The sequence below is a fragment of the Epinephelus moara genome, chromosome 4, assembly GCF_006386435.1.
Source record: "Epinephelus moara isolate mb chromosome 4, YSFRI_EMoa_1.0, whole genome shotgun sequence".
Taxonomy (NCBI): Eukaryota; Metazoa; Chordata; class Actinopteri; order Perciformes; family Serranidae; genus Epinephelus; species Epinephelus moara.
The window spans coordinates 36,360,638-36,379,269 of NC_065509.1; the positions used below are offsets into that span (position 1 = coordinate 36,360,638).

General features: G+C 40.2%; 1 protein-coding gene across 1 annotated transcript in view; it reads right to left on the bottom strand.

The window, feature by feature from the left end:
• fstl5 (follistatin-like 5) overlaps positions 1-18,632 on the bottom strand; it is a 253,793-nt gene that overhangs the window by 26,206 nt on the left and 208,955 nt on the right. The window contains exons 11-12 of the mRNA XM_050042857.1: positions 4,839-4,865; positions 4,490-4,608 (exon numbers count right to left, since the gene is read on the bottom strand). Of these exons, the coding sequence (XP_049898814.1) occupies positions 4,490-4,608; positions 4,839-4,865 (146 nt within the window). The remainder of the gene's footprint in view (positions 1-4,489; positions 4,609-4,838; positions 4,866-18,632) is intronic.

Here is an 18,632-nt window from a genome sequence, read left to right on the forward strand (position 1 = left end):
CACTAACATCCTTCTGTTATTTTTTACCCAACATACAAAGCCCTGTGTACATCGTACCAGTACAGACCATAATAGCCTCTCCCCATGTTTAAATAATGAAAGAACCATTTAACAACACAGCAGCTCTCCACACAATGCTGTGGCAGCAAGAAAACATGGACGTTTCCCCTCAGCGTCTTCTCAGCTGCAGAGAGAAGAAAAATAAAGACGCTTCCTGGACTGACTTTACTACAATAGGACATCACAGTGTTTTCCCGCTACTGTGTGTATCACAGTAAAACACTCTATAAGGTAGTTAAGGATAATGGATTGGCTGCGCAATTACCATAAACAAATCAATCAGTGCTCCTCTGCGATGGAGAAAACGTGAGTGCCATGCTGGGAGCTGCCTCGTGTGTTCAACACGGCAATCCCCCATGACAGCACTGGAACTGGCATCACAGCGCTCACCGTGATTGATATCCTAATACAAACACACCTCTCAGAGGAACGCTTGGCTGATTGTTGTGCATTCATGGCATCGCTTTAAGTATAACAGCCATCCAATAAGCGCGGGGGCTCCTGGATGAAAAGCAGCTCAGAGGAAAGCGTCCATTCGAGAACACATGTAAATCTAACAGGTATCTATCAGCAAGATGCTTTGAATATTTTGCTGCTTGAAGGCTTCGGTGATTAACTGTGTTTCGGTTGGGGAGGCTGAGTGTAAAGAGTCCGCTGAGAGGTGAAACCCCCTCTGACTGCCTGCAAACTAGCAGGTTCAACACTGTCAGGTCGCCCCTGGATTGTGTTTGTAGCAAGCAGAACATGTGTGACTATCAGTAACCACTCCAGAGCTGCACTAATCAACAGTTTTATATCAACAATAGAGACATTTACTACATGTAATATAAAAGAGGATGCTCGTAATGATAGATCCAACCCTGCAGTTCTCTAATCTACAGAGCACTTTAGCATCTTTCAGATCATTATTTTGGTTTTACCGCAAACAACTTTACTGTTTTGCTTCAGTCTGACCGCTGATCAGCAGCAGCTGTTTTCAGGGAAAAAAAAAAAAAAAAAAAAACCTCTGATAAACCCACTGTACAGCCAGATATTTCCCTCAGGAGGCAGCAAGGACCAAAAACAAACAGTGTTAAAAGGAGAGTGAACATTGGACATAAACACGACTCTAAATGAATGCTAATTTTGCCCTGTGTCTACTGAAACTGTTTGCTAACACACACACCGTAACATCAACGTGATGTCTATATTGTGAATATTTTAAGCTGCCCTCTCTGTGCAGACCTTCTTTACTTCAAGCTGAAAATATCCAAAATCACTTGTTATTCTATTTTTATAATTTCATAGTGTTTTTGATGGCGGTCTGTTACTATAATTTATTTTTCTCTGTGCTCTTTATGTTATCCATCATTGCTCAGTGAAAACCAAGTATCTCCAAAATGTCAACTTCTCACAAAACAAGAAAAACAGCTTTGTAAGTTTTCCAATTCATAAAGGAACTTAAAGGTCCAGTGTGTAAGATTTAGGGGGGTTTAGTGGCATCTAGCAGTGAGGATTGCAGACTGCAACCAGCTGAAACATCTCCTGGTTTGAATTCCTTCAGAGGCTTTAAGCGGGAGCTGAATTAACCACAGAGGTCTCTTCCTCTCCAAAACAAACAGACCAGGTGATTAAAACCTGTAAAAACACTGAATAAAGCAGTTTCACATTATATATCAGTGTTTCTCTGCCACTCCTGTCATAGAGGGGCTGGTAAATGCGGTGGCTGATGCAAAAACATGAATGACCCTATAGACCCTTTTACTCTTAGCTGGAGGCAAATCAATTCTCCACAGACATTAGCTAGTGCTAGCGAGCGATTGTTTTAGACAATAGAGGAAGATGATACGAGTCTCTCAGAATAGAGTGCCTTCAGAAATATTCATTCTAAGTGGCCCTCTGGTCACTCTGTCTGTGGAGACGGAGCAGTGGTGCAGAGCGGAGTGAATGTGTGATTAACTTAACGGTTTGTTAATTCATTAGAAATATAACGCTCTGTTTCTTTGACCAACAGGGGTCTCATTTGAGTGTAGAGCGTCAGACTGAATTTACGAACACAACATGTCAGATTACTCTCCGGGACCGTGAGTGTTGTAAACACTGACCAACGGGACCAGACTGGCTGACCCGTATACTCTCACTCAGTGGATGGGTGATGTCACAGGAAGCCAATCTTACAAAGGAGGACGACACTTGAACGGTTTCCTCCAGTTTGTTTTGCTATCAAAGCTAATGTTAGCTAATGCGCTACGAAGTTAGCGTTCCAGAGAAATCCAATATTCCTCTTAATCCCTCCCCAGTTTCTGATGAGGTGGACATGATAACCCTTAATACACATAACGTTATTCATCCCTACAACAGGAAATACTTTTTCCCTAACCTGATATGAAGTGTGCGCTGCACATGTGAGCATTTTGATGATGGCCTCCGTCCAGTCCTTTGGTCTTATCACATCTAACAATAGCTGTCTTTGCTTTTGTTGACGGGCAGTGGCGGCAGGTATGCAATCAAATTTAAGTTTTGAGCCATGACTCCTTCTATTCTGGCTCCCAGTAACACAACAAGACATTTTAAGACTCCTATGTAGCCTACAGCCCTGTGGTAGAGTGTCATGTTTTGCCTCCAGCTAACAAACTGACGTTATTGTGACGTCGGCCCTAAAAGGGTCTATCTGGTGCAGGTGTTTGTTTTGTTCTTTCTGGGCTACTGTGGAGGACCCCTTATTATTTAGATATAAACGTCCATTCTAAGGTAATGAAACTCAACTATTCTTATTTTCTATACACTAGTGAAACATACTTACAATCTTAAATTTCATCTCTGCCAATAAATCCTCCTAAATCCTACCCACTGAACCTTTAACAGAAAAATAAAATATGGAGATAGATCGTCCTCATTAAAAGTGACCATATGTTATTTGTTATTCTATGTGTTAGGTGGTGCCTGTTTTATATCTTGGTGAGTAATTATTCCCCCTAATGAGCTATTCTTTTTTAAACTCCCAAGACTCTGGGATTTCAGTAAAAATAATGCCACCCTGCTCTGTGCTGCAAGTTATTTACAGCTTTGTGTGTTTATTTGACAGGAGACAGAGATCATGCAGGTGCCCTGTATTAACAAATCATATCTGTGCAGACTCAAATCTAAGCTGCTGGTTGAAGAACGTGTCCTCTAAATTTACAAGTGCAACAGCAAAGTCTTTTCTTGAGCAGGACACTGAATCTTTACCTGCTTGGCTGCATCTGAATAAGAATCTCAGCTTAATCCCACTACAAATTATTGATCCCTAATGATTGATTTCAGTAGCTGTTACTAGGTCAGGCAACAGGACGCTTGTCAAGGCCACAGAATAATAAATCACATGAGTCACACATTAACACATTTTGCCATTCAAAAGCACAAACTCTTAGCTGTTGACTCTCAGGAGTTCACTGTTTAAAAACATTTACCTCCTAAATGTTTTAGTATTTATTGCTTGGTGGTGGAGAAAGTACAGTTTTTAATTAATGTCTGCTGAGGACTCACAACACTGTTGATTATGTCCTTCTACACTTCTGTCTACTCGTCAAGCAATCGATTGATCAATGGGGGAAAAAATTCAGCACATTATCTCTAAATTAACTAAACTGGAAATGGTGCACTGAGCGAACTCTACCTGGAACACAATATTGGCATACTGACTAATACAACTGTTAGCGAACAGTTGCTTAGTTACAAATACAGCAGACATGGAGCAACATCAGCATTACTTTGAAGTTGTGTTTCTAGCCACCAGACAAATGTCATTCATTCTCCTTTTACCTCTGTTTGGCACTGAATTAACTCCTGATAAAAAAAAATAAAAAAATAAAGCTAAAGCTGCTGAATGACTTTCTTCACCAGCTAGTTGCAAACTCTCTTTATCTGCTGTTTGGTGCTGGGCACGTAACGTAAGGTGGGTTTATCAGAGATTTTTTCTTCTGTCATGGGCTGTAAAACCAAAACAATCAGCTGAAGACACTAAAATGCTTCATAGAGATGAGAGACGAGTCCCAGGATACAACAAACAAAAAACATTACAGAGCTTAAAATTCTGCTACGTGTTCCGATAAAAAGTGAACGAAAGCTAAAGCTTGTGATTTTTAAAAACCTGATTAAACATTAAGCTGTTTTAATCAGTTTACTTTCATATTTTGGGTAACTGTTTTATGAATTGACTGCAGCACTCAAAACAAACCTGTAACTGGATTCCTCTCCGTAGCAATAACAGATCACGGGTATGTACCAAACCAAAACACACTGATTTAGAACGGGAATTGAAATGATAAAGATTGGTGACCGAAATTAAACATACATCATCGTTAAATTATCCTGGAGACTGCTGTGTTTTCCATGTTGAGTAACACTGAGGATGATATCAGCATGAATCACTATAAAAGTGAGTCTCTGTGTCTTCTGCGTGATCACTCACCTTCAGAGCCAGCAGCTTCTCACTGGGCTTAATGTGTCGTTGTATCTCACACGCCACAGGCTGGATGACTTTAATACCGTCTTCATAGAACACGTAGAACATGTTGCCGATGCCGAGCCCTAAAAAGAAAGCACAAGCAGCCTTGTTACACACAGTACATACCTAAAATAGCTTATGAGACTGCACAGTGTGAGCATTTGAGACAGAAATAAGCCGACAACATTGTTATCTACTTTCAAAGCATCAAATCATTTAATCCCTCTCATCACAGTTCAGTAACCCTATTACAAAAATTCAATTAACTCAGTTTAATGAATGCTATAGTGGAGCAGAAGCAGTCTAGACGTACCTTCTTCTCGCCACAAAATGTTTGCCACTGTGAGGGAGAAAAAGAGGAAAGCACGATTGAAAATCGATGCGACAATCAATGGGGTCCCTTTGTGAGAGCTAACACCCAAACACTAACTCCTATTGAGGCAAAGAGGAAAGCAGGCCGCATGAAAGTTTTATGGAAACTGTCTCTGTGACACCTAGTGCAACAAACAATCGATAGAGCCCTCTGCTTGGAAATAATTTGATACCAAACACTGGAAAATGGAGTGCAGTCAACAAACTACAAGTACTGTAAAACAGTTTACGATTTTTGGATGCTGCGACCTGAGTACGTGCAGAGATGTGAAATAAAAAATAATATCTGAGACATCAGATCATCATTCATCAGTATGAGCTGTATGGATAAGCTGCCTTAGACACCCATGAGTAGTCCACAGGTTTCAGGCTCTGATGATTATCATAAGTCATTAAGAGGGATTAGTGTGCTCTTTCTTCAGTGGCAAAACCAGTTTCGGCTTCTATAACAGGTAATTTCTCATTAAATTCACTTAGAGTTGACTAATGATGTGAAATGTCGAATGAAAGCCACATAACACCCTGAGTGCTTTAATGGGCGACCTAAAGCGCAGACCAGCTGTTGGCTTTCAAAGCAGCCACTGGGCACTGAGAGAAAAGATGGCTTTACTTAAAATTACACAACTCAAGAGTGATGCGGTAAGGAGAAAATTTAGAGCCATTATAAAGTTATTTTCCATGCAAATTCTGCTACTCAATCATTCTTATCCTCCACCACGCTAGCAGCACCACTCTCCTCTCACACTGGCTTTTTAACTGTGACCTTCCCTCTCATTGTTCATCTGTCCCCCGGCCTTCCCTCTGCCTCCACCCCATCTTCCATTTTCAGGCATTTTCAGTCTACAAACCAATCTCCAGCCCAATTCACATCCGATTCTAATCTCGCCTCTATTGCAATGCTCATTCTGGCAGCCTCTTGCTCGGGTGGACAGATGCAGAGAAAGAAAAGGGAGGAGACAAAGCCAACGAGACACCACCGTGCCGTTAGTCAGCCTTAATCTTTCAAAAGTGCTTTGTCAAGTGTTTCCTGTGCACTCTTGCATACCTTTTAGCTCATTAAAAGTTGCACAAAAGGAGTGGGGTCTATAGATAGAGGGCACAAAGAAGGGAGGAAAAGGGAAGGGCAAAATAAAAAGAAAAACAATACAATTTATTTGAGATGTGCCAAAAATGGAAAATGGAGAAAATGGAAAAGAGGAGCTGAGATGAGATCTTGTGTGCCCCGGTCTTTTCCAATAGCCCACAGTATTGATGCTATTCATCACTTGGCAGGAAGACTGTGGCTGTTCTGCGCATACAAGGGGCCCATACATCAACTTCATCATCCATATAACAAAACAAGCTGGCTGCCACTGTAGGCGGTGAGTTCACTCTTTCTGCCCGTAATAACTGTGTTTCCACTGGGCTCCAAACATTGGGAACGCCACGCTCACCAGCCAGCCTGGACTCTGCGGTTCCTTCCCGTCAGCAAGGTTACATAAATTCAATTTGTTTACAAGAGCTGCACAGTGGGCCAAACAGCCTGTGGTGTTCACCGTAGTGGCGTGGCACAAGACAGTGGATGCATATTATAGGTAGAGTAATTGGGTCGCAGCAGATGCAAATGCAAAATGTAACTCAGGATGAGTGCCTTGGGTGTGCAGGCTGCTCCTTCCAGAGATTATCCCAAAAGTTTCTTGGAAAGTTTTGACTCCTGCAGTGTGTTAAAGTCCTGCTTTAAACATAAGCACCACACAAATGAGTTGTAGGCAGTAACAACGAGGAAACAGAACAGGAATTTAGCTAAAAAATGAAAAATCCCTCAGTCGTCTTCTTATTTTCTTCATCCACTTTGATACAAAACAAATATCCTTCCAGTGCAGTGACTAATAACATGCAGGGCAGGTACACACATACCCATTACTGCAGCTATGCCAGAAAGACTACAGATGCACCTGCCAACTCTCACTTACAGTACATCCAGCCCTGGATTAAGATGCCTCAGGACCCCCTGCTTTGGGTCTCAGCCAGAGCCTGTAGACCTGACGATCAGCAGAAATTTGTATTTATCAATGGCGCCTCTAATACTACCTCCAACCCTGCTCTCTTAAATGTTCTCTTTTCTTCAGTGTCTCTTCCTTGTCTCTCCAAATCTACAACCTCAAATGTTCTCTTTTTTATTTTCCCACTATTGATTCTCTATAAAGAAACTGTGTCACATTTTTGTTCTTTAATCAGACTCAGGGATTACTTGACTGACTTTCTTAAAGGCCCTGAAAATGTTCTTAATTAGCTTCTCTCTATGAGCAATGGGCTGCTACACTGCCACACAAATTTTGGCTGGAATTTTCGGTTTGAAGAATCCTGGGGAAGCTGATTAGCTGAGTTTTTGAGTGTTAAAACTCTTAATAAATAATACCTGAGGATATAATTTTGCCAAACTTGTATTTATTTTCATCTTTTAGTCATGAATATGTACTCTTATTGAGAAAAATACTTTTTGAAACAAAGCTCCAAGCCCATTGGTTCCTACTGAAGACATAACTCTTTAAAAACAGGTCACAAATATACATTTATTCTTCTAAAGGCTCAGTTATTACCTAAAACATCTGGGCTCTGTAGTTTTTATCACAAGTTACTCAAAGTGGAGTTAATCATGCATTTGTTAGGGACTGATGAGGGGACATGTCACCTTTGTTTTTGGACATTATCAGAGCTCTTCGGCACAGATGAATGAGACACTGTTTTAGGCTTTGGCTGCACACACAACACTCATTAGTGGGATCAACTCCTTGTTGGTTTTGGTCTGTTCATCGGATTTGGAGATAACAAGGTTCCGTCTACATGTTAGGGCTGTACCTGACTCAGAATTACGTCAGTCCAATCAGATTTGGCTATTTAATACGAATATTCAACAGTTCCTTCCTTTATTTTTCATATGGTGTTTGAACAGGGTTTGGCGAGATGTTCAGGCTGACTACAATGTTCGTGTGATTAAGTAAACAAGCCCAGGTAGCGCTCCAAGCTAGTGCGTGTAAACGGGTCAGAAATATGCAACATTTTTTGCCAACACTAGCGATCAAACAAAAGCCAGAGACTGTATCGTACTGAGTTACTGTGAGCTGGAAATTCACCACTTCTAAGCAGAAGACAGACGATAACGTTATGTCGGAGTCTGACTGAGAAGCTTCTCCTTCCCCAGGCACCTGCCTCCATCACACTCAGACTCACCCCGGATCTGAGTCCAACGTACCAGAGAGCACTTTGAAAGCAAGGACCGCTCACTCTGCAGCTACATCTGGAGACGGAAACTGACACATACTACTGCACACTGACTGACAAGGAAACCGAACCAAACCAAACCAAAAACAAAAATAGCCCAAAAAAAAACAAAAAACTGCTTGACTTGAAGGAATCTCAGTTCTCTGTGGGGGCTGTCTGTTTCGACTTTCAGGGAGCAACCATGCTTCATGTATACAGTTATATTTGAAAATTGATATTTTCGTCTACGTCTTGACCTCTTGTCCATTCCCGAACAGATTTTTTTTTAGGTCAGCAAAACTGACATTTAGTTTTCAATATTCTGGTTACGTTGTGTCCGTGTGGACATGCAAAACAGAGCGTTTGGGAAAAGATAAGGTCATCTCCTCAATTCAGACATGCCTATTGTTGCTTTGTGCAATGGGAATGCACCAAAAACAGTACCAACAATGGCGGACTACAGGTTTATTTAGGTTTTGTTAGCATGGATTGCTCTAAAGACTACTTTATACTTAAACTTAGTCTTGCTGCACCACTTCAGAGATGAACAGAGCACTCTGCTTGGTCCAATTCAGCATCTACAGTTTATGCTCCCGCCGAAACAACAGTTTTGAATCAGGCTAGAAGATGGTGGGACAGTTTTGATGGTGAGATTGTTGTCAATGAGGAATGGAAGGAAAACTTTCGCATGTCCAGAGCATCGCTCATATCTTTGAGTGAGTTCCTTCGTCCTTATACCGAAGGGGAATCAACCATGATGAGACCTCAGGTGGATGTTAAAGGTAACGTTAGCTTGTACACTTTACAACCTTTGTAAAAAGGGAAGAAGACAGCTTACGCCGGCAAATGCTTAGAGTTGTTTTCGTTCTAGTGTGGACAGAGATATTTTGTAAAACAAAAATCGTGTGGACAGAATTTTTATTTTCTACATAGAAGGACAATATTTGATTTCAAAAATACTGTGTGTAGACAAAGCCTAAGAAACATGTAGAATATCACCAGCCCTATCCTTTCAAAAATGCTTACAGAACGACTTTACAAAGGAAGAGTAGAAAACTTAACATCCAGTGTAAAGAATTGAGAATCATAAGGCTCTCTGATACCTTTCTTTGGCTCAACTCTAAAGCATGGTGAGTTTGGGGGAGGTCAGAGAGAAGGTCATGGAATTGTAACTCTCAGAAGATGAGTAGAATTACAGGGTTTTTTTGCCTGATTTGCAAAATTTAAAAAAAGACAGTTAATACATTCGAGGCAAAGTCATGAAGGGTCATCTCAAACACTGAGATATTTCATGTCTAATTCAAAGCGGCCACCAACTGTGGCCTTTCTAGTGCTAAAGTGAATACTGATGAAAGAAGATCAGTTTCAGAGCTATGTGCTTCTCCTCTCCGCACTACACAGTCATGACTCACCTAGTGATCAAGTCCCACTTCTGACAGAGCAAGAAGTCTTTCGGCTTTTATATTTTTTACCCATCCATTTCTCAGCCAGCCAATTCCCAAGATTTTTTTCGACAGCTTCTCTCTCTCTCTCTCTCTCTCTCTCTCTCTCTCTCTCTCTCTGTGTAGCTTTTAGCAACTATGTGCTGCATATATTTGAGGATGCTTAAAGATTGAGGGCTAACTTCAACAGCAAGTTCCCGGCAGTACTTTCTCCAGTCAGGTAGAGTTAGGAAGCTTTCAAAATAACAAGACTGACTGCACTAGAATTAGAGCTGGAAGCCTGTGGAGGACTGAAGGCTGTATCATCTCTTTAAGAGGAAAAGTATTCAAAAGACTTAATCCTTGGAGAAAAATCCACGAGAGTTTCGGAAAAAAATACAAGTTACTGGAGAGGGCGTGAAACATAGAAGCTTGGAAAATAAAGTGTTTGTGCTCATCACAAACAAAAACTGCAATGGGAGACATGGAGAGGTAAATATTTGACTGTGAATACGAACCACCTACTGTGATGACAGAGGTTTTATCGTTTCATCCTATTTGATCATGTTAACAGCTTTTCAATCAGATTTTGGGTTTGTGAGATCACAAAGGTACGATACACTACATCTATGTAAGCTTTTTGTCTGTTACAAACTTTAATATAATTAAAATAAATCATTATCATTATCTAATTAAACAGTCTTTTAAGGTTGTTTTTGTGTTCTTGCTTTGCCCTCTTTCGTCTTTATGTTTTGTATCAATTACTTAAAAAGACCAATTCATATAATTATTACATCAGTTTTTTACAGAACGCATCATCAGAAATATTCATAAGCCGTCATGTTGTAACCAGGGCTTAGAGGCGTTTAAACTTTCCACTGGAATTACAATATTCATTTCACAAGGCCTTCAGCATGAAACGTAGTCGACAGGCAGGAGGCTGCTGACACTGTGGATAGCGTCACTGCCTGGGTAGAGCTCCTTGTTGCTGACAGCGTGTCCAACACTGTGTGAAAGCCCACTGTGATGGGGAGGGACACCGCTGATGGAAACATGGACGCTATTTTGGCACGAGCTGATCTTCTCTATTCAGAGGATATGGAGCAGACAGCATGGCGGACCGCGCAGAATAAAACAGCTTTGTGCAGACTCTGAGCGTGGAGCGGCGGTTCTCATCCGTGTGCCATCGAGGCCCGGGAGATTGCAGGGCTTTGTTCCAACCAATCACTTCACCAGCGGATTTCGCTGATTAGATCTTCCTCTGCCTGAATCTGGGAAATCAAACAGTGCCGTGTTTGATTGGAACAAAAGCCTGCGAACTGTTTAAACGTCAAAAAATGGTTTACAAACACAGTAAAGAGTATGGAGTAAAGGCAGCGGTGTATGTAGAAGACAGAATTGGGTAAAGTATAGACAGCACAGAACAGACCATGGAGTTAAGATCATAGCACAGGCAATACAATAGAAACAATAAAAGGTTCAGAAGGGGCAAAAAGGGGATTAATTGGGATCAAAGATTTATAGCTGAGGGATGTGAGATGGTCACTCATTGAAAACAGTGATCCAACAATTACCTGACAACTTTGGAGACATCTACATCTCAAAGTATATTTGACTTTACGAGATCTTTTGTGTTATGTGTAACACTTCAGGTACTTCTTCAAGCACTTTTTTTCATTTTCAAGCACTTACTTTAGAGCAAATAATTATTTTTTAAATATTTTTGTATTAAACACAAATAAATGATCATCTCTCTTCAGGGAAGGGTTACTTCTCACACAGTTGAACTGTATAAAATCCTCAACAAAACATTAGAATATCATGGATCGATCTGAAAGGAGCATCATGAAACAATGCCAGCTGGAACTTCAGTTTTGCTTTCAGTTTTTTGGCGGAGCTGTTTCATTGGCACACCGCAGAAGAGAGAGGAAAACAAATCATGATGAAAAGCCAACTCATTAAGCTGAGTCATGTTAAGTTTAGCCATGCCAACGTAGGCCTACTGGTTTTGCCGGGGTTTCATGAGTGGAGCGAAGTAAAAATAAACTATGATGTCGGGCGGGACATCATCAAAGCGAGGAAGAAAGGAGTGGGAGAGCATGCTGTGGTTGTGATTTTTTTTTTAAAAGAAGATGCTGAAAAATTTCTGATTCTGAGCAATTTAATTAGAATGATTTGCCAAACACAACTTTGCTCAGAATATAAAACCGTGTTTATAGAGAAGAAAAAAGTCTTGAATGGAGGATTGAAAGGACTGAATAATCCCACACAGTTTTCCTTGTTTCAGGAAATGTCTTGATATTAGTTTAGTTTCTTTACACGAGACAAAACAATCAGATTTGGATTCAAGATCAAGAAAATTACACTTTAAATTTCTCAAAACAACACGATCTGTATTGGAAGCAGGTGAAATAATCTCCCTCCGTCTGAAGATAGGACTGAGTAACTGACTCATGACTGAGTGGAGATGTTTTGCAGTACTTTCCAGCCCACTAGCATTTCAAGACTTCATGTTCCTGCTGAGGTATGTAAAGGTCATACATTACTTAATGGGCCTCTACAGTGAGTCGTGAGGCATTGAGCAAAGAAAGCAGAATAAGGAGTAAAGACAACAATACTGGAGTCGTGCGAGGAGACCAGGGGAAGCAGGAATGTACACAGGCGTTATGATAGGCAGAACCTACTGTACACTTACTGTAAACTATCATGGCTGCATAGTTAATCGAATTTGTAAATCATGATTTTGGCTGTCACAATTAAATAAACATGATCAGCTGAAATACTGACATTTAAAATGCGTGCTCCACTGCATTATTAAATCAAGCTTTTCATAAACTAACAGGCAGCCACCACTTTGAGGGGAGCTATCCGCTATATGTGCACCCTGCAGCAGCCTGTGAAAAACTTCCCTGAATACGTTGACTGTAGATGGGCAAAAAGAAAATGCGTAATCATCAACAGGGGACTCTATTTATCAATCTTTAACTTATTTATTTATTGATGGGGTTTTTTTAACTTGTAACTCTGTGGTTTGAATGTTGTGCTGTTTGTAACTAAGCTGCCGTGACATTTTTTAATTTCCTGTAAAGGATTATTAGAGTTCTTTCTATCTATCTATCTATCTATCTATCTATCTATCTATCTATCTATCTAAAATCATCCTTCCATCAACAGTCATCATTTGCAGTTTGGAAATATTTTGGATTTAGGAGAGAACAAACACATGCAAAGAGTGCATGAAGTGCCCAGCTGCTCAGTGGTTAGAGCAGACGTCCCATGTACAAAGGCACTGTCCTTGCTGCAGTGGCTGTGGGTTTGATTCCAGCCTGCGGCCCTTTACTGCATGTCATCTCCTCTCTCCCTCTTTCACACTGACATCTATCCTGTCTAATAAAGCTGAAGGCCAAAAAAATAATCTTAAGGAACAAGACTTGTGTCTGCACCACAAAGCAACACAACTAACTTTTTAAACCGCCTGAAAAATCAGCAGAATGAATGCATGAAGGACAAGAAGAATCACGACGCTAACACCTCATTGAAGCCCCAACCTTGTCCAGCTTTGGCTCAGACATCTACAATAGTGCTCCTGTACAATGCGTCACCGTACCTTGACTGGCGGAGACATATCCATAAGAGACGGACTGAATTCAGGTGAAGAAGGACCTTATTATAAACCTTTGTTGATGCAGTAAATTAGCAGGAAGGTAACACAAGGTAAAAGTTAAAGAAGTGCTCTGTTGATTTGATTCTGGGTAAAAAGTTGTGGCATGATTTTATTTACAGTTTGCTTCTAGAGGATGGATTGTTAATAAGGACCAGTCTTATTTTGATGCAAAGATTTGTACATTAGCAGGAATCAAGTGAAAACAACGTGTTGCTATTTCAAATGTTAAAGTGCAATAAAAACTATATTGTCCTTAAAAACGATGAATAACTGATAAATAATCGTGATCTCAATATCCATCAAAATGATCGTGTTTTTCTTCTCTATGCTGTAAGAGTAACTCTGAGTCTGGAAGCTACATTCCCTGTTTTTGGCTGGCCATGTGGGAAGTTACAAAGCTACTAGTCTAGCATTGTGGATGAACTGTCTGTTATATTTGGTGTTCAAATAGAATTGGACCCTATGTGCCTCCTACTTGGACTCCCGGATGGTCATATTACAAATATCAAACACAAAAGACTTTTCAATCTTTTGACTTTTGCTGCCAGGAAAAATATGTTGCTCTTCTGGACCAAGTACGCTGCTCCAACAAAAAAGTCGTGGCACAATCTTATAATAGTGTATTCCCAATGAATATATCTCTTGTATGCTGCAATCTTCAGTAGAGGTTTTTCATAAAGTTTCGGACCCTTACTTAAAGTACATTGGACCTATACTGTCATCTCCCATATTAAAGGGGTGTCCTAAATCGGTTTAGCCAGTCTCTCTACATTTCCTGTAAATTAGTCCTCTTGTAACCTTATTATTTGTCTACACAGCCTATTTGTTAGTCTGTTTGTTTGGTTGTTGCTGCCTTTATATGGTTGTAGGAGGCGATAAAGGCTGGGGATGGATGTAATGCCCACTTGTTTTGAAATTATTGTTTTGTTTTGTTTTTTTCTATTATTTTCTAATTTTCAACTACTCCTACTCACCATGTGATGTCTGAGCTGTTCTGTCCTGTGTTTTATGTTAAAAATGATTATCTTCTTGGCCGTAATTGTGCAGCCCTATATGCTATGATGTTACATATGCACATAATGCACAAAACAGGTTATATTATTGGGTAGAATAACCAAATGTTAGTTTTATAGTCCATAAAAATGTGCTGAGTTGACAGAACAGAGTCAAATGTTTGTATTGGAGATAAAATAACTATTTCAGTCATAATAATTTACACGTCAGCCAGCTGCTTCTCTAAAAGTTTACAAAAGAGTCTTGTCCTTTCACCACCTCCCTCAGCTTTTTGTCTTTCTGCCTGTGTTCCCCTCTTTTTATACATCCAACAATAAACTTAATTTATAAAGTTACATTAACCTTAGCTAACCAGTCAACTGTTGGCCCATTAAAATGTTTCAGCGATGAGGAGTGCTGAGATACCTAATGTAATGCGGTGAAGTCATTAATTAGCAGCATAAGCACTGAAAACTTCCCTGAATCTCATTAAAGTCTTAATTATTTGCAAGAGTTCAAGGGTAACTGTTACAGCACAATGACCACAAATAAAATACTAGTGCTGCTGCCATGTTGTGTCCTCTATGCTAATTACCTTTCTAATGAGAGTCAATTAAGAATAAAATGTCCATACAGTGAAACCTTAATCTCAGGCAACATGCAAACCGAGCCTAACTGCTCACTACATCATCTTCATAATAAAAATAGAGTAACTTATACTGAGATCATTCACGCACAAAGATAATAAAGAAAATACAGTTGCAGTTGGAGAAGTGTCACTAAAGACGACGATATCCTCATCTGACCTGTTGTGAGACTTCATCTCTCAATAACAGCTCTAAGAATAATTCCATAATTACTTCTTTATACAGTCCAGAAGGGCACTTCAGCTAAAGAGGATGTAGGGGCATCTGCTCGAGACAGAATATACACTACACAGTACTCTGAAGGTCCCTCATATGAGGCATGAAGTGCAGCATAATGTAGAGACATAAAGTGGAGAGACTAAAGCAACAAACGCTCGTTCTGAGCCTCGCAGATCCTCTGACACTGCAGAAATAATTGGCACATTGTGAAGGGCAGATATTTATGCCAGTTTAGCGGCAGACTGTCAGAGATGGATGGTGCTCTGCCTGCTGGTGACAGACTCTGTTAAAGAGATCTCAGAGTAGTGACTGCTCAGGTTTTTCCCAAACAACGAAGCGCTTGGGTGAATTTGAGAGAAAAACAATTCACTTTAGTGCTGCGCCTGTGAGGAGAAGGTTCTGACCTTCAAGCTCCTCTGAGGTGAATGCATCTTAAAAAAAAAAAAAAAAGATCATCCATGCCTCGCTCATCAAATCATGTTTTTCAGTTCATCTCCTGCTTAATACCTTATTCAGCCCTCTGACAAGTGGCTTAGTTAGTTATTCAGCTTTGTCTCTTATTCGAGTGTCAAAATGAGAAGCCTGAGGCAGGTCAGGAACACAATGGCTTCGCAGAATGAGATCATTACTTTGCACAAAGTCCGAATTCTAAAACATTTCCAAGTATAATTGCAATGTGTCATTTGAATCTATGTCTGTTTCAGATCAATGGCGTTACATCAAGAGTAGTGTGGCACCACAACATGCCCACCAGCATCTTAACGTCTGTGGGATCAGAGCGTGAAACTCTCGGTTGAAAAAGTCCTTGATTCTGCTACTTAAAGGCAAACGCCACCCGTTTGAAGACAATTAAGGTCAGTACTTGTGAGCAATGAATACTTATTGCAAAAGCTGGAAAGCCAGAGAGACAAACACTTGAAAATATATGGGGACAAAATTATAAATATGTTAAAAACTGTCTGACAGATGGAAGTAGTTCAAAGCTTGTTCTGGAGGTTATAAGGACATCTGTTAGATGGGTCTTTTCAGATGATGATTACACAGCAGTAGTTTATACTGCCCGTGATCCGGGCTGCAAGTCAGTGTTTAGGTGTTATATTAAAGAGGGATGATTTGGGGAGTTATATTTAATCTTGTGTATTATGTACAGACATAATTAATTTTAGATTTATGTTTGGGTTTGGCAGTTTGTCGCCTCTCCCTGAAAGCAGGATGTCAAACCACATGTTGATCTACAGACGGATAATAACTGGACCAATGACTTTGGAGCCGCTCTGGCCAGAACATGACGCCATATGGAGCTAATCTGGATTCACACTTGACGTGCACTCCATCCTGGAGGTTTGAATGAGGACTCTGATATGACTGTGATTTATGTGACATAAGTAGGGTACACAGATGTTCTCAAAACATGATTCTTTGATTACAATTTCGCAGTCCTGATTGGCCAAACGCTTGCACTTAAATAAGGGAGAGATGGCACTTCATTGCATGTAAACACTGTGACTGTGTTTACATGCACAAAATATGGTTTTTTGCCCTTATTTAAAAAAAAGACACTTCATACTTGAAACATGCCCTAACATGGTGTTGATCACATCAAATATGGAAAAGTGGAACAGCTGTCACTTGTGCCAGGATTTTTTCAAAGTTTTCCACCAGTGGAGGACTTGGTTGACCGTGCAATCACAGACTCCTTTTCAGCCCTCTAATGATTTGAGTTGAAGGTGTGAGAAAGAATAGTATCAGTAACATTGTTAACACTGTGCTACATTACAGAGAAATACAAAACCGTACTAATGAACCTTCATTAATATAGGCCTATATTTTATCTACAAGTGCACGTCACACACTGAGCGAGCCGCCTGTTAATGACACTGTGGGCTAATGGGCATGTAGCTACTTCCATGTTTCAGATGATACAGGGCTTGACGCTAACTTTTTTCCCAAGGAGCACATGTGCTCCTAAGTTGAAAAAGTAAGGAGCGCACAAAGAACTTTAGTGGCACAATGTACATTTATCAAATAATGTGTTTTCCATAATAAACGTGATGCAAATAGACATTTACAAGCAAAATTATTTAATGAATTTGTATACAAAATGTACAGAAAGGTAAAATCATCAAGTTTTGAAAAAGTATTGCAATTTAATTTTGTCTTTAATGTTATTATCTTATATATATTATCTTTGCAATATGATTATCTTATATAATGTTATTACTATCTTAAAACGTTCTCCAGGTCCTCTGAAACTCTGCAGGACTTATTTCCACCCTGCCCAGCAGCGGTACTGTGGCAAATGGTCCCTAACTGCGGGGAGAACGGAGCAGGCTTCCCCGGAGGTCCGCCGCTTAACCCGGTCCGTCTCCTCCACCACACTTTGACTTATTTCCACCCTGCCAACAGTGGGACTTATATTTATTGTGCCGACAGTGGCTTGGAAAACCACCCATAACCGTGTCACACAGGGAAGAGGGAAGGCGGCTGGAGTTCCTCCAACATTTGGTTAGATTATCATATTTTTTAACTGACAAAAATATAGGCTGCTTCTGTTGATTTTTTTATGCGCACGTGTCCCTAAATATTTTTTACAGTTCACACACACCTATTTTTAGTCACAAATGCGAGTGAAACGCTTGCACTGTCGAGCGCTGTGATACGTCATGTTTGTAGTCGACCAATGAAGATGAGTTTACATATCACCTTGGGTTCGTCCTTCACCTTCTCAAAATGATCCCACACTTTGGATTTCCTGCCCGACATGTTATTAACTAGCCTGTGGAATAACCGCAGGTACCAGCCCTGGAAATTAGAGGCTGTACACATACCACATCTTTAATTGCCTGGAAAACATGAGGTCGAGCACTGGGCGCTATTCTTGTCCCTTTTTTGTGCCAGCTTTCAAGAGTGTGCTAATGTTTCTGGCTCTGATAGTGAATATCAATACTAATTGACCAGTTTATTCTAATGTGATTTCGGATGCGTTGGCTACATTTGGCATCTGCTTGCCCGATAATTGTAAGACACCACTTCCAAGAGGGTAGGCAGGAAACTGACCAACTGGTGACGGAAATGGCAAAATAGACTTCATAGCTCTCGGTGTAAAGTTCCAAACTCAAGAGGAGAATATACGTGGGAGCTAACGTAAAGATTTTCTGATGCTGTGTGATGAAATGTGGTTACTGGAAAACCTGAATGTTGATCCAGACAGTGCCTGTAGAAAACAGGCGGACATTAATCAATGGGTGACCTGGATATCATTCTGTTTTTAAGTTCAGTCTCGCTCGACAAAGAACTACAAACATAAAAAGAAATATTCCTTTGGTATCCCATTAGGGGATAAAAAATGAAATTCTTTGCTATCTAACAAATATTTGAAATGGTTTTTTTTTGTTTTGTTTTGTTTTTCTACCTCTTTAATATTCTTTTTTGTAGTTATGAGCTTTAACATGTCTGCTTTTCTTTTTATCTGGTTCAATTATTCGTGATGGTGGGACTTGTGTTAGTTCCATATGTTATTCTGTTTGTTATGTTGGTAAAAGACTTTAAAA